Raw genomic sequence first — 17,253 nt, 5'->3', positions numbered from 1 at the left:
AATTAAGGAGATGTTGCCGCACTGCAGTTTTCAAGTGAAACTGTAAAACTTGATACATGTTTTAATATGTTTTAACATTACATAATTTCAAGTTTACACAAGTTAGATTTTTGCATTCACTTTCGTTGATTTTTTTCTTATTAAAAGTGCTGCGACTCTTTCTCGCCATTAAATCGGTTGCAATGGCTGCCAAGGGTTCCGTGTCAAACACTCTCGAAAGGGCACTACTACCAACAGCACCACTATTAAGTTCGACAATAATATATAGAAGGAACTTATTAATGGTCATTCGAGCGTGTTTGACACAATACTCTTGGCAGCCTTTGCAACCGAGGTGATAGCGAGAAAGAGTTGCAGCATTTTTTTATTTTATAAGAACATTTTCAACATACTCATTAACAAAAATTTCAACATACTCCTTAACTAAACAAAAAAAATTATATGTATATATATATATATGTATGTATATATATATATATATATATATATATATATATATATATATATATATATATATATATATATATATATATATATATAATACATATATATATATATGTATGTATATATACATATAATTTTTTAAATATATTTTAGATATAATAATATATTAACGATATTTCGTTGACCTATTGTGGTCAGCGTCATCAGGTAATGAAAAAACGTTACAAAACAACGTAAAACCAACCGTTTAAAAAAGAAGACTTTAAAAAGCGTAAAATATAAAAACCAATCCAATAATATAATAGTGACGTCAGTTAATTTTTGATCAAAATTGGTCCCCAAGTTTTTGTTTAAACATGTATACCTCGAAGGACACTTGGAGAAAGAATTCAATATCAACGAAGGATAGCTGGGACCTGTACATTAATAAATTTCCTAAAGTATTATTAAAAAAAAAAGAAAAAAGCAGGTATAAAAGGTGGAGGGGGGGGACATGCCCTGATACTTCTTGGTATCAATGGCGACGCCCCATTATTAAATATTATTAGATTTTTTTTATTTAACTGATTGTAAATTTGATTTTAAGATTTATAATTTAAAATAAAAAATTTATGTTGTAAACAACATTGGTGGCGAAATTCACCCAAATTAGATTTTATTGGGGTAATTTTGCCACAATTTTTTTGGTTTAGTAGCTTTCGTTAAGAGCTTTTTAAAATTTGCGTCTAATTATCTCATTTCAACATATTTGTTAAATCATCCATACTGCAGCCATTTTTCAAAACGACTCAAAGTAAAAAAAAATCAATTTTGACTTTTTTACAAAATAAGCTAGTTTAGATGTCTACAAACGTTATTGAATACATATTTTGAAAGAGTTCTGAAAAATTCATAAAAATTATTAGTTTCAAAAAACGTCTTACAAAGAGTTTCTCCTAATAACTTTTTTTAATTGCGTTTTTCTCAATACGTAATAACCATATTAAGGCGTTTTGAAAAACAGCTGCAGCATATATTTATAGTAAAAAAATAAATGTAACAAAAAAAACTTTTAATTGTCAAAAGAAAGTTTTAAAGCTTTTTCTAGTTAAAAGGCTATTTTTTTTTTTTTTTTGCCTCCACAGCAGCACCCTCTGGTTTAATTACCTGAGCACATTTATTAGGACTGATTACCTGACTATTATTATTATGATTACCTGATTATATTATTATGATTATATTATTATGATTATATTATATGATTATATTATTATGATTATATTATTATATTATGATTATATTATTATGATTACCTGACTATTATTACATGACATTTATTAGGACTAATTACCTGAGCACATTTATAGCATAAGTATCTCAATCATGACACATACGCAACAAATTTTTTCTCCCGGTGTTTTTTATGTTTTACAGAATTTTTAGCTTTTTTAAAAATCTTTTCGTTTAATAAAGTGTATAATATCGTTACATATGTTTGTATATAATCTCTACAAAACTTCAAAAGTATTTTGTATTTTAAAATAACCGAAAAAAATTAAACAAAAAAAAGTCACCAATAGTAGGATTCGAACCACGGCTTAATTTGTTCATAAGTTCTGCGCGCTATCCACTCGGTCACGCTGGCACATAGATAAACAAAAATCTTTAAAACTAAATAATAACTTTTTTTAACGGAAATGCTATAGATAAAAATTAAGGAGATGTTGCCGCACTGCAGTTTTCAAGTGAAACTGTAAAACTTGATACATGTTTTAATATGTTTTAACATTACATAATTTCAAGTTTACACAAGTTAGATTTTTGCATTCACTTTCGTTGATTTTTTTCTTATTAAAAGTGCTGCGACTCTTTCTCGCCATTAAATCGGTTGCAATGGCTGCCAAGGGTTCCGTGTCAAACACTCTCGAAAGGGCACTACTACCAACAGCACCACTATTAAGTTCGACAATAATATATAGAAGGAACTTATTAATGGTCATTCGAGCGTGTTTGACACAATACTCTTGGCAGCCTTTGCAACCGAGGTGATAGCGAGAAAGAGTTGCAGCATTTTTTTATTTTATAAGAAAAGTCAACGAGAATGTATGCAAATATCTAACTTACTCAAACTTCAAATTATGTAATGTTTAAAACATACTAAAACATGTATCAAGTTTTATAGTTTTACTTTCACTTGAAAATTACAGAAACATCAGAAACTTATTTCCGTTTTATAAAGTCTTTAATTTGATATATAGTTTTAAAATTTTCGTTAGACAATAAATCTGCGTAATCTAGTATATATATAATGTACCGCAAAATTCTTTCTTATCAAAGTTGTTTCTTTATGTTCTCTATATTCTTTTCGTTACTAATGTAAAAATTGTAAATGTTCGGTAGTTTAGTTTTATTTATTTTTTTAAAGTTGCTCAACCTACATTTACTAGACAAGATGACACTCTAGTTAGGTTTTAAAAAGAACAGATTTTGGAAAATAAACAGCTAATTATTACCAAAGGTCTGGTAAATTCGTAAAATATCAACACTTCTTAACTCATCTTTGGGAAATGTTGATACAAAAATGAGTTTTACATTTCCGTTTTATGTTTCCGAACACGTCTATTTTATGTTTCCGTTTTATGTTTCCGAACACATAGCTATTTACGTCAGTTGTGACGCCATTAAGCACTCATGGAATGCGCGTGTTAAAATTTAGAGACACATGGTCGTAAAGACAAATACTATATCGTATATTTTTCTCATAATTTTTTACTATAGGACATAAGCTGATTTTGTATAATAATTTTTGGCGTAAAATTGTTGTGTTATAAACTTAAAATGGCAATTAATTCATTACACGAATCATATGCGAAAAGCATTGAATTGCCGCAAAGTGAAGTGTTTAGAAACTTAAGTAGTGCAAAAAGATTTGCTATTGATATTGGTAGGTAAAAAATTTTTTATGTATATATATATATATATATATATATATATATATATATATATATATATATATATATATATATATATATATATATATATATATATATATATATTTATATATATATATATATATATATATATATATATATATATATATATATATATATATATATATATCTATATTCTCTATTTTCTATAATTCTCTATAACAATTTTTTTTTTTTTTCTTTTTCTTTAATTTATATTCAATTTTTCACAACAAAACTCCTTTGACTTCTACTTCTTTGACTCTTCTTCCTTTCTTTCCTTCTTTTTACTGTTATATTTTTGTTATTGATATTGTTATGATGTTTATTTTTTTTTTTTTTTTTTTTTTTTTTTTGCATTATCCTTATGATAATCACTATAATATATATAGATAAGTATATAGTAAAATATATACCTATATATAGTAAAATATATAGATAGTACTTATTATATTACTGTATTTAATATTATTATTACTATTTATTACTATTATTATTACTATTTATTTTTATTTATTTTTTATTACTTATTATTATTATCATTATTATTATGCTATATTTATACCATCTTAGGTCTTTACACGTCATCAGTTTATAACTGTTTGTAAATGTCCCTCATGATTGTATATATACAGTTATTATTAAAGTGAAAATATATTGATTTGATTTGATTTTTGATTTTGATATATATATATATATATATATATATATATTATATATATATATATATATATATATATATATATATATATATATATATATATATATATATATATATATATCTGTGTGTGTGTTTATAGGAATTATAAAAATTATAAGAAGTTTAGGTTTAAAATTTTACATAAATTTATGGAGTATCAAATTTGCTGTACGTTTGATACATTGCATTTTTGTTCTACTATAGCTTCTATAACCTTAATTATTATTATTATTATTATTATCTACGGTTATAATTTTTATAAATAGAATAGTTAGACATAATAAACAAGCCTATCAACCTTGTGTTCATTTGTAACTACTTGTGCCAGGATGATTAATTATAATGTAAACTGATTTTAAAAATTATATAAAATATAGACCTGCTGATAACATTGCAATCCCAAAATATTTTATTTTGTAAAACTTTTTAGATGGTTAAGTTAATTTTAAATTTATTAGTTATAAGACAATAAAAAGTATTAAAAGCAGAACATTTTCTTTAAGATCAATTTTATCATTTATTAATAAAAGTTTAATGGAAGACAAATAATAAACAATTGCATAAGTTGAGAGCTTATTAAATACTTAATGTTAAGATAAAGTACAATTTTACAAAAGGGAAACATAAGACGGCAGCAGATTAATTGGCTATGTTTTTAAGATTAAATGGCTATAATTTAGAGATATGGGTTTATTACCTGAAATGACATTGTCAAAGTATCAATGATCTTAGTGGCACTATGGCTCAAAACTAATAATTTTCAAAATTTTAACTAGATAGTCAACTTTTTAGTGATTTTAAGGCTAAGATTTTTTATTTCTTATTTTATCAAAGGTTTTATTTCTTAACTTATATCTCGTCTCTGGCTTCCACTTGTACCTTTTTTCTTACCATTTTTTTAGGTTAATGACCCTGTGTTGATTTTTGTAATACTTTTAATTTAAAAGTTGGTTTTTTTTAAATACATATATCTAAAATTTCCAATTGTTTTACCTATTATTGTTGTAATTGAAAATGTTCAATTGAAATCATATAATATTAATACACTCTTTTTTTGTTATTAATATTAGAAAACCAGTTTTTAACATCAGTGGTATTTTCTATTGAAACAATATTTTTTATTCCAATTTTCTCGCCTCTTATCCTCTTCTTTGCAAGAGTGATGATTTCTAGTTCTTGATTGTGCAGGCCTCAGCAGGAAGCCAGAGCCTCAATTCTCGTTCTTGCCCATACTACCCTAAAACTGGTTTTAGGAGCAGTTTATTTCTCTCGCAAATGTAATAAATTGGCAAAAGTATATTTTTTCTCTCAAAAGTAGAGTAGTAATTGTAACTAAAATGAAAAATAAAGTCATTTAAAAAAAAAAAAAAAAAAATTAATTGCATAATAAACTACAATCCTTTTTAAAAGGCATAGTTGTTGCAAAATAAAAAAAAAAAAAAATTAAAAAAGAGCGCCGACTTAAATGCAAATGTTTTGGAGTAACTGATAAATATAAAATTATTGCACTCTAAATTATATTGATAAAGTATAAAATTATTTAACTGATAAAAAATGAAATTATCACACTCAAAATTGTTGCAAAATAATTTTTATTGTTGCATAATAGTTTTTATTTTATGTAAAGAATTATATTTTTATATATTAATTACTTAAATATACTATTTACTTTTGTTGTCGAATTTGTGGTTGTTATAATTCTTAAAATGCCTGCATTCTGTTACAATAAGAAAATATAAAACATTTTTCATAAGCAGTAAAAACTTTTATAGCTTTTTGTCAGATTTTTCAAATAAGTAATGTTGTTAATAAATAGATAAATAGCTGTGTAAAAACCAAAAGACAATGCTTGTCTAAATAATTTTTTCATGGTGCAATAAATGACGCTTGTTATCTATATATTTTTGTAACATTAACGCTACAAACATATACCTGTAACAAGTATAAAACCAAGTTTTATTTAAAAAGCAATTTTTTTAATGAATAAACTGAAAAATTGTGCAAAAACCAAAAGCTCTAATAAGAAACAGTTTAGAGGAGCAGCTTGCATGTTTGTTTAGAGGAGTAGCTTGTATGTTCGGAGTGCTTTCCTCCGCTCTCACGCTCATTTACTCCCACCGAAGCCTGTCACAATTGAACTGCAAATTTTAGGTATGATCATTTTATGTTGTGTATAGCATCTTCTGCAGTATTAAACTTTTGTGTTGAATTGCCTAAAAATTGTTGAATTGCTTAAAATTCCAAATATTTTATTTACCTTTATAGCAGCAGAATCTAGTAATATTTTAACTTTAAGATCATCCTAGATGAATGTATCTTGTTTGATTAATAATAACCTTACATATTAAGCTACTTCAGTCAAAGTTGACAGCATTTTTGGTATCACCATTGACAGAATCAACAACAGATTTTTAAAAAAAGTTTTTTTTAAAATAAATTACTTAATAGTGATTTAATTTTTTAAAACACTTTAAAGTAATTTGTAATTTGTTTAAAACTTAATAGTGTTTTAGTTTTTGTTTTTTTATTTCAATTAAAAAAATAAAAATTAAAACACTATTAAATTTAATAAAATAAATAAAAAAAGACTAAATTAAAATAATAAAAACATCTTAAATAATAAGAAAATAAAAGTAAAAGTATTTTGAATAATAAAAAACAAAAACTTTTGGTCTATAAAGTTGCTTTTTTTTTTTTTTTTTCCAAAACAGATTGAGTTTAATTATAGTTAACTTGATTATTTTTATAGCTTTATTTTTCCTTTACTTAAATTGTCAAGAATCAAAATCAAGTTTATATATATATATATATATATATATATATATATATATATATATATATATATATATATATATATATATATATATATATATATAAATATATATATATATATATGTATATATGTATATGTATATATATATATATATATATATATATATATATATATATATATATATATATATATATATGTATATATGTACATGTATATATATATATATATATATATATATATATATATATATATATATGTATATATGTATATGTATATGTATATGTATATGTATATATATATATATATATATATATATATATATATATATATATATATATATATATATATATATATGTATATTATATTATATATATATATATGTATATTATATTATATATATATATATAGGGGTTGAAATAACTGTCAGACATTGCTGTCCCTCGGACCATTATTGAGACTTGCTAGAGAAGGGCAACAGACCATTGTTCATTTTTTCAGTAAAAATGAACAATGTTTGGTTGCCCTCATAAATCAGGTTTCAAAAACAGTCTAGGGGTGTTTATGTCCGACACTTATTTGCATGCATCTAGTTTTATTTCACAATAAAACTGAATGCATGGATACAATGTATATCGGATGTATATTGTTTAAGTATTATAAATACATTAGCATAAATTGAATGTTAATAACAATTCTATATAAAAGTTAAGTTGCTCAATGGATTGAAAGCACTGATTCCTTTTTTAAACATAATTTCTCATGATTTTATGTAAGGTTTTTATTATATAAAAATATTTTTTATGATATGAAGTAAAATATGGGCTTCAAATACATTATTTTAAATGCGTACATGATGTGGAAAGTTAAAGAAAATAAGACAGGAAAAGGTTTGGTTTTAAAAAACAAGTTTTATATAGCATGAGGCTTTTATAAAACATCAAAACTCAAGATTGCCCAAGTCTCAGTAGATAAAGAGCCAACAGGAAGAATCATTAGCAGTAGTGGCTAGATAAGCACTAGGAAAAGAGATTCACTAGAAAAGTTACAGTTAAAGACATAAAGAAGTAGAGGTTGTATCCAATAAAGATGCAGTAGTATTAGTAGGTGTATGGCTAGCTAGAGATGTATTCTTAACAGTGCTGAAAGATGATGATAAGACAACAGTTTTTAGAATTTTTTTTTGGCATTATTGAAAGTAATGTTTTTGTGTAAGTTTTTTATTAGGAGTCATAAAGTACATCACGCTAAATTTATCTTTTGTATAAAGTGTGGTCTTTGCTCTCTTGCACAGAGATTTTATTTAACATAAAGCAATTACTTTAAATCTTTGCGTAGAAGCCATTATTACTATTTTAAAGTTATATTTAGTTTGATTCACTGAATGGATAAAGTACATCACGGTAAATTTACCTTTAAACTAAATCAAAACAACCAGTTAAGTTACTACAGTAACTTATAGTTACTCAACTATTAAATTTACGTTTTCAATTAGTTCATAAGACCGTTTTCAATTAGTTCATTTAAACAGTCTTTTAGAACAGTTTATGCGGAAAACATTAGGCTGTAACTAATTGTTGTTAAAAACATTTGTGGATTTTTATCTATCTGTTTTTTTATCTAATAAAAAAAAAACAATTTTTTTTTTTATTAGATAAAAAAACAGATAGATAAATAAACTTTTTTCTATTTTCTGTTTTTTTAAAAAAAATTATTTTTAATTTATTTTATTAAATTTAAATTAAATTTATTATTAAATATAATTAAATATAAATTTATTTTATTAAATTAACTTAAAATTCTTTTAAAAATTTTAAAATGCTTCGTTTTACAATTTTTTTTTAATTTTCAAACTTTTTTTAATTTCAATGTTAAAATAAAATAAAAAATTTAATAAATTTAATTCAAGTTACTTTAAAATTTTTGTTTTACATATAACTTTATTTTACATTTCAGTTTTGAAATTGCTTTTTTAACAAAAGTTTTTTCTTTATCATTAATTTTTTGAATTGATCATTGAATGAATGTTGATTAAAAATGATTAACTAGTTTATGAGTAGTATGCAAAGATTTTGTTAAAGGCAAAATGTTAAAAAAAAGTTTGATAGTTTTTATTTTTTAACTGTTAAAGTGAAAAACTTTATAATTTTTAACACCGTTTTTTTAATTTAAGGTAAGTTCTGGCTTTATGATTTAAAAACAAATACTGGTCTGATTAATGCGCTTTTGTAGTTAATATATGACGTCAATACAAAAAAATTCAAACTTGAATTATAAATGTTATGTTTGGGTTTTCCCTTTGCTGTTAAAGTTTATTTAGAAGAATTTCATTATTTTTTTTATAAAATGAACCAAACTTTATAACCGGATAGAAATAACACAATCAATGAGTGAACGCTTTAAAAGCCCAACTTATATTTATTTTATTTTAAAAACAAAACAAATACTAGTGCTATAAAAATAAGATATGTAAATTTCAAAATATACTGATATTTGTTAAAAACAAGTTCTGCTAATAACATCTTAAAACCGAAAATACTATCATTTTTTTTGAAAATACATTAGGTTTCATGGTATATAAAAACTAAATATTTTAATGGAAATAAAAAATTAATAAAGCAAAAAAGCGGTAATCTTCATTTAATTACAATTTTCATTTTAGTTGAATTAAAATGTTTTAGGTAGAGTGAGTGTTTTAGGGGAACCCAATCTAATTGTGTAGTTGTGTATATCATTTGAAAAACTCTGTGGTAAGTACATATAAATCCCTTTAAGAAATTTAATCATAAACAAGTGTCCCTCATTTAAGAAAAAAAACAACAACCATAAAACGAATGTTTTAAAGAAGAAGAAAAAAAAAAGTTTTAATAAGTATAAGATTGTAAAACAAGGAAACTTTTTTTTTTTTAAACAACATTTAAATTTTATTTATAATTTCTTTTTAAAACAATATTGTTTAATTTAAAGATGTTTCATAAAGATGAAGACTTACAACAATTTTTAATGTGGTTTTAAATTTAATTACAATGAGGTACTTTAAAAGGCACAACTGACGTAATTAAACTTTTACCAATGCAAATATCTTTATTGAGTAAAGTTACATTTATTTGCGTTAGGCTTTTCCGTTACACAACAAAATCTCATAGCAAAGCTTATATTATGTTAACACATAATATAAGCTTCTAACTTTTAACAAGAAATCTGGAATAGAATATAAAAAACACGATACCATTTCTTTTATATTTTATATAAAGGGATATCAAGATCAAACATTTTCTATAAATACGCAAGTTGTTTTTAGGAATTTTATTTAAAAAGAAATTTATTTGAACAAAAGAATTTTAGTCCTCTATAATTTTCTTATTCAAATAATTTTGTGATGGAAATATGAAATTGAAAAAAAAATTGGAAGAATTTTAAAAAATTTTAACGCTCAATAATTGAAAATTTAATTTAAAATTATATCATGAATATTTGCAGTAAAATGTACTGGTTTAAACTAAATATAAACTGGATACTAAAAGAATAATTTTACTAAAGTGCATAAATTAAATCAAATTATAAACTGAATAATAAATGAGTTAGTTGAATAAAACATATAAACTGAACTAAGTAGAAAATAAATATTATATGAGTTATTTTACTAATAACCATACAAATCAAACTAAGTTAAAGTTAAATCAAACATTTGTACTAAAAAAAAAAAAAAAAAAGTTATATATAAATATAAAAGCGAAGAATCGCATTAACTCGTTTGCTACCAGCCGATCAAAAATCTTTTTGTAGTAACCGCACATTTTAAAGCAATTAAATAATCTTTAAAAATAACAAGTTTTTTATTGTCAGCATGAAGGAATAGATTTCTATGAGTAATTAAAGTGGTTTAAATATTGTAATATTTGCATTTTTACTCTTTTATACTTTTACTATTTTAAAAATCATGTTAAGTAAAAACAATTACTAAAAGTAATATCTTAATAGTATTAAATAAGTTAATTGCTCATTACACTATAACTGGAACTTCAACTTTAAATAATAACTTAAGCTGTAAATTATAACAGTAACTAAAGTTATTTTAAACTCCGCCAAACAAGGAAATTATAGGATAAAATTGAAATATGAGAGATTATATGTTAAAAAAAATAACAACTACGAACTAATGTACAAAAGATTCAATTTTATACTAATGCAACCCCCTCCCTCCATTACCTCAAAGCAGTTCCAGGGATGGGAAGGCAAGGGCAAAAATATATATATATATATATATATATATATATATATATATATATATATAAATGTTCATTATGTTTATTTAGGTGGATCATTGGCTAAAATTGCTTATTTGGCTGAGGTTGAAAACAAGCGACCAAGACATTACAGTAAAAGTTATGACTCATCTGCAGATGAACTTAACGATAAAAAGGTATATTGCAAGTAAAAATTTTATAAACATTGAATTACAAATGTTATAAATAATGTAAAAATGTTTTCAATACTTATTCATTATATGTTTGATTTAAGTTGGACACAGGTGTACACTTTTAGTTGGTAGTCAGAAGGGCGACTCAAAGTAACCAGTTTGTTAATTTTGATTGTCCGTTGACTTTTTGAGTTGCCTGTGGCTATCTTTTATAAAAATTTTTGCATTCAGCAAATTTCTCATATATTCTTGTACTTTTTCATCATTTCATGACAAATATAAAAAAAAAATTTACAAAACCCTATATTTTCTTATGATTTATTTCTCAAATCAATCTTGTACTTGACATAATCTTTTGTTTGTTTATCACAATTTATTTATTTTCACGTATTTAATGTATTATTTTATAAAAGATTTTAAACAATTAATAGATTTTAACAGTTTTTTTTTTTTTTTTTTTTTTTTTTTTATATTATTCACCTCACCAAGGCCCGAGGGGGGCCACTACAGTCGAGGAGGATACTCTAAATATTTTTTTTTTTTTTTTTTTTTTTTTTTTGTCGTTATTCGTGGTGCAACCCTCTCTCAACTCTTTAACTCCGAAACACGAACCTTGCTGAGGTTCGTGTTTCGGAGTTAAAGAGTTGAACAAGGCCGCTGCGCAGAGAAACAGTTACTAATAAGATATTTGTAAACGTAGTTAATGTTCTTTAACATATTATGTCAAAAGACAAAAGCACTCTGTATCTCCCTTTTTATAAGAAAAAAAGTTTTTAATTTACTTTCACTTATAATAATCTGTGATAATCTATGATGGAAAGACTTTGTTTTATATAATGCAAACTCAAATAAACCCTAACTCAAATAGTCAACTTTCCAACTCGCTTTCCAGACAACCCGAATCATTTACCTTCTCTACTCGACTATTGTCTTGTTTCTGATCCTAGTCAGTGCTCAGTTTCTCCACTTCACCCTTACGTGCTTCTGATCACGGTTTAATCTCTCTAAAACTATTATCTCATTCTTCTTCATCACCAGAAACCCCCTATCATCGTACCTCTTACAACTACCTTAAAGCTGACTTGGACTCTTTCTGTGATTTTCTTTGTGATGGCCCTTGGGTAGAAATCTTTTGTCCTCCTGCAGACAAATGTGCTTCTAACATAACTTCGTGGATTCAGGCAGGCGTAGAATCTTTTATTTCTTCTCAATGATTCCAGGTCAAGCCTCACTCTTCTCCATGGTTTTCCTCACATTGTTCTGTTGCAAATTCCAATCGAAACCGTTACTTCCATATCTATTAGCAAAACAATTCTCCAGAAAATCACATGCCTGTTTATTACTGCTAGAAACTATTGTAAAAAAGTTTTGTCTAACACCAAAGCCCACTAATCTCAGGTCATGAATCTTGTATTTCATCACAAAAATTAGGCTTTTGTGACTTCTGGAGAATCTTAAACAGTACCAATAATAAGGGCAAATCTGTTATTCCACCTCTCTTGTATGATTCAGACTTTTTCATCTCACCTAAAGACAAAGTTGAATTGCTTGCTAAGAACTTTTCATCAATATCATCTCTTGATTTCACTAGTACCATTCTACCTGATATAGCCGTCAAACAAGTTGATCCATTGCTTGACATTCGTATCACTCCAGCTTCTGTATCTAAAGTGATTTCCTGCTTAGACTCTTCTACAGCCTGTGGTCCGGACAACATACCTGTTATAGTCTTGCAGAAGTGTTCTCCCAAGCTGTCGTCTACACTTTCAAAACTATTCAACATGTGCTTATCAGACTCTTGTTTTCCAGCCTGCTTGAAAGCGGCATCTGTTATCCCTATTTATAAAAATTCTGGAGAGCGATCTGTTCTTTTTAACTACCGTCCCTTTAGTCTTCTTCCTATCTTAAGCAAGGTTTTTAAATCTTTAATACAAACACTTATCTCTTGTCTTAAATCTAATAACTTACTTTTTGATCATCAATATAGATTTTGATCTTCTTGTTCTACAGCTGATTTGCTAACAGTAATAATCAATATATTTTATCGTGCATTAGATAAAGGTGGAGAGAGTTCAAGGCCATTGCCCTTGACACTCTGATTGCTTGGAGGGGGCATCTGAGCTTGAAAAGGATCTCACTTCTGCTACAGCTTGGGGCTCACAGTGGCTGGTGAACTTTAATTCAGATAAAACTCAATTTTATTCAGCCAATTGTTATTGCAATAATTTTGATCTCCCTATATTTATGAACGGTAATGTACTCAATAAGTCATCTACCCTTCATCTTCTAGGACTAACTCTTACTTCTAATCTTTCTTGGAAACCATACATCAAATCTGTTGCAAAATTAGTATTTGCTAAGGTTGCATCAAGCTAGACACTTTCTTACTCCAGATTCTATTTTCTATCTCTATAAATCTCAAATCTGGCATTTTATGGAATACTCTTGCGATATCTGGGGCGGATCTTCTCATGATGCCCTTTTTCTTTTAGACAAGGTGCAAAAACGCATTGTAAACATAGTTGGACTTGCTCTTGCAGCCAACCTCCAACCATTATCACATCGTCGTAATGTTGCTTTTCTATCTCATTTCATAAATATTATAATGGGTATTGCTCTAAGAGCTAGCGTCTCTTGTACCATCAACTAAAATTCATTCTCGTGTTACTCTTCATTCAGTTAAGTCTTATTCTTTTTCTGTGATCGTTCCTAAATGCTGTAAAAACTCTTATTCATCTAGTTTTTTTCCTCAAACATCAGTTCGTTGGAATTCGCTTCCTTCATCTTGCTTTCCTGATTCATATAATTTGCAATCTTTTAAGTTGTCTTTCAATCATTATCTTGCTCTACTATCTTCATCTTTTCTCTTCCAGTGACTTCCAACTCTAATAGTGGTTGGTTGCAGCCTTGTTGGAAGCAAAGATGTTAAAAAAAAAAATCCTGAAGGAAAGAACCAAAGACTATTCGAAATTGAATATCTGGAAAAAATAAGGGAAAGAAAAAAAGAAAAAACAAGGGAAAGAAAAAAGTTAAATAATGAAAAAAGAAAGTTTTTGTCAAAAAATTAATACACCTAAATATTTACTGTTTTAGTTTTCTTATTTTTAAAGCATTTCTCATTTTCCACTGCCAAAAGAAATACAAGTTAAGGAAAAAAGTCCATAGGAATATAATGAAAATAAAATTATTTTTTGATATACAATTTTTTCACGACTTTTTTCAGTAAGTATATAACGGAAATACTCTATAAATTCCGCTAGAAACATGGAAAATTTTAAAATTTGTTTTTCAAATGTTTTTGCTGAACTTTATTGTATTTTCAATGCACAGGAAAGCGAGAAAACTAATTGGTATTTATTTGTAAATTTTATTTTTTTATAACAGGTTTTTGTGGGCTAGTGCATTCTTAATTAACTGAAGTTTCTTTACAAAATTTTTAGGATCTTATTTAAATCTTTTTTTTAAGTTTTTAAATACATTTTTTTAAACAAATCAATTGTTATTAAATCAATTGTAATTCGTATCATTATTGGATGTTAGGCAATATAAAAGAAACAATTTCAAAAAAAACATAAAATACGGTAAATACATTTATTAAAGAAACTATGTTATTCTTTAATTAACTTATTCCATCATTAACAAAGATCATTAATCAAATAATATTTTTTACAAATAACAATTTTTCTTATTTTCATATTATATAAATAATGAGAAAAAACCTCAAATATTGCAAAAACTTTTTTAAAACCAAAACATTTTTAAAACCAAAACATTGTTAAAATGAATAAACGAATAAATGTAATAACCGAATAAACATAAGAGAAAAATTTAACAAAATTTCTTATAGTTCCAGCGTACATAGCAAATTTGTTTCTTAATTTTAAGGACTGATAAAAGTCATGAATAAATTGCATATCAAAACTTTCAATTGTTGTTAAATCATTATAAAAGATGTTTTTTTCAACGACTCTAAAAAAAAACAAATACAAAAGTTATATAAAAATTTTATAAAATTTTTTTTATAAATTTTTTTTTTTTAATTATTAAATTTTCACATTTATTTGATTGAAACTTGATATTTGGTTACAATTTTTTTTTTTTCAAAGTTAATCTAAGTTAAGATAAGTTAAGCTTTTTGCCGCGAATTATTGAAATGCTTTATAAGCTGAAATATGCAAACTGCCGTGGTCAGCTAATCTAAAAAAATTACTTTAATTGTGTACGAACAAGTCGTGCGACCGCACACACTTTCCGGGAAGGCTTATAATGAGACAATTAGAAGTTTATATAAATTAAACAATAAAGTAGGCAATTAAAAGTTTAAATAAAAATTATATAAACTTTTACGCTCATTTGAGACTATTTTACGCTCATTTGAAACTAAATTTTACATTCAGCATTTTACTATTTTACATTCCTTCAAAACTAAATTAAAATTTTTTAAATCATGTTTAATTTAAAGTCTTTTAATATCAAAGTTTTTTTTTTTTATAAATCAGTTTGTTTTTTTAAAAAATTCTAAACTCTAGGGTTAAATTGTTTTTTTTATGACCTAATATTTTCCGAATAAACATCACATAAATGATGTTAAAAGATAATTTAAATATTCCCAAAAAAAGTGAGCTGCGTAATGTTTTTTAACTGCCAAAGTACTTTAATTCCACTACTATATCTCTAAACATAGTTGACTACTATAGTACACTACTATACACTACTATAGGTAAATTTAGTTCTTCAAATCAAAATTTAAATCTTCAAATAAAATTTGTAAAAAAGTTTGTCGAAAAGCATGAAAATAATTTTCACATATAATATTTATAATCATATAATATGTATAATCATTATAACAAAGAAATTTGTAAACTTGTCATTCGTTCTGGTATAAGTACAGAATGCAGTATTGTTGATTTTAATACTGGAAATAATTATGATTTTATTTTTGATTTTCTGCGTCATTATTGTCCTTTATTATATGAACATGTTAGTCCTTTATTATATGAACATGATTAGTCCTTTATTGTATGAACATGATTAGTCCTTTATTATATGAACATGATTAGTCATTTATTAAATGAACATGATTAGTCCTTTATTATATGAATATGAAAAATTTGATTTTATCGCTTTATCTCAGTTTTCTACTTTTATGACTTTCTTGGGCCAGCAAATTATCAACTTTTATATTTCAGCTCGAGAGTGTGAGGCTTAAAACAAAGTCTTAATAGTTATCTGTAAAAAAGCAAATGCATGTTTCAAATTTTTTATCAGTGTAGCATTAGTGATGTGGCTTATTTCAGAAGTGTGAAATTATGGAGTTTATTAATTTTCAAGAACAATTTCTTGTCTATGAAAGAATTTATTATTCAAGACTTGCTTTTATAGAAACAAGCAATTATTTATATCGCACTATTTTTTTAAAAATATTTATCTAGATTTAAACTAAACTAAAATAAACAATTCAAACAAAAGTTCAGATTATTTGATTTATTTACTGGCACTAGCCTCTTAATTAGTTAATCATAAACTAATTTGTAAAAACAAAATTTAAATTTTACTAAAATATTCAAACACACAAGCATTGTTAAAAGTTTACCAATTATGAAGTAACATAATGTTACTTCATAATTGGTAAACTTTTTACAATGTTTGTGTGCTTAATTATCTTTGTAAAGTTTAAATTTTGTTTTTACAAATTTAACTGTTTATTTATTTATTTTTTCGTTTATTGTAATTTTTTCACTTTTTTTATGTGTATATAAAGATTCCTTCGTGTAATCCTTTTACAAGTACTAATACAAAAAATAAAAGTAAATTTAAAAAGATTAAAAACCATTTTGAAAAAATTTTTCAGTTGAAATTTAAGCTTTCTTAAAAATTATGGATTAAAACTTATTCATAAACATTTTTGTAAATATCTACTTCTTTTATTTGGTTGCAACTTTAAAAAGAAATTTATATACTTATTAACTAA

The 17,253-nt window shown here is 25.0% G+C and overlaps 1 protein-coding gene across 1 annotated transcript in view; it reads left to right on the top strand.

The window, feature by feature from the left end:
* The first annotated feature begins 3,144 nt into the window (after window positions 1-3,144).
* Window positions 3,145-17,253, top strand: part of LOC101239525 (4'-phosphopantetheine phosphatase) — a 116,163-nt gene continuing 102,054 nt past the window's right edge. The window contains exons 1-2 of the mRNA XM_065788299.1: window positions 3,145-3,367; window positions 11,179-11,285. Coding sequence (XP_065644371.1) covers window positions 3,262-3,367; window positions 11,179-11,285 — 213 coding nt within the window. The 5' untranslated portion in view covers window positions 3,145-3,261. The remainder of the gene's footprint in view (window positions 3,368-11,178; window positions 11,286-17,253) is intronic.

Source organism: Hydra vulgaris, chromosome 01, assembly GCF_038396675.1.
Source record: "Hydra vulgaris chromosome 01, alternate assembly HydraT2T_AEP".
Lineage (NCBI taxonomy): Eukaryota > Metazoa > Cnidaria > Hydrozoa > Anthoathecata > Hydridae > Hydra > Hydra vulgaris.
The sequence above is the reverse complement of the archived record's forward strand: the minus strand, read 5'-3'. Positions and strand labels throughout refer to the sequence as shown.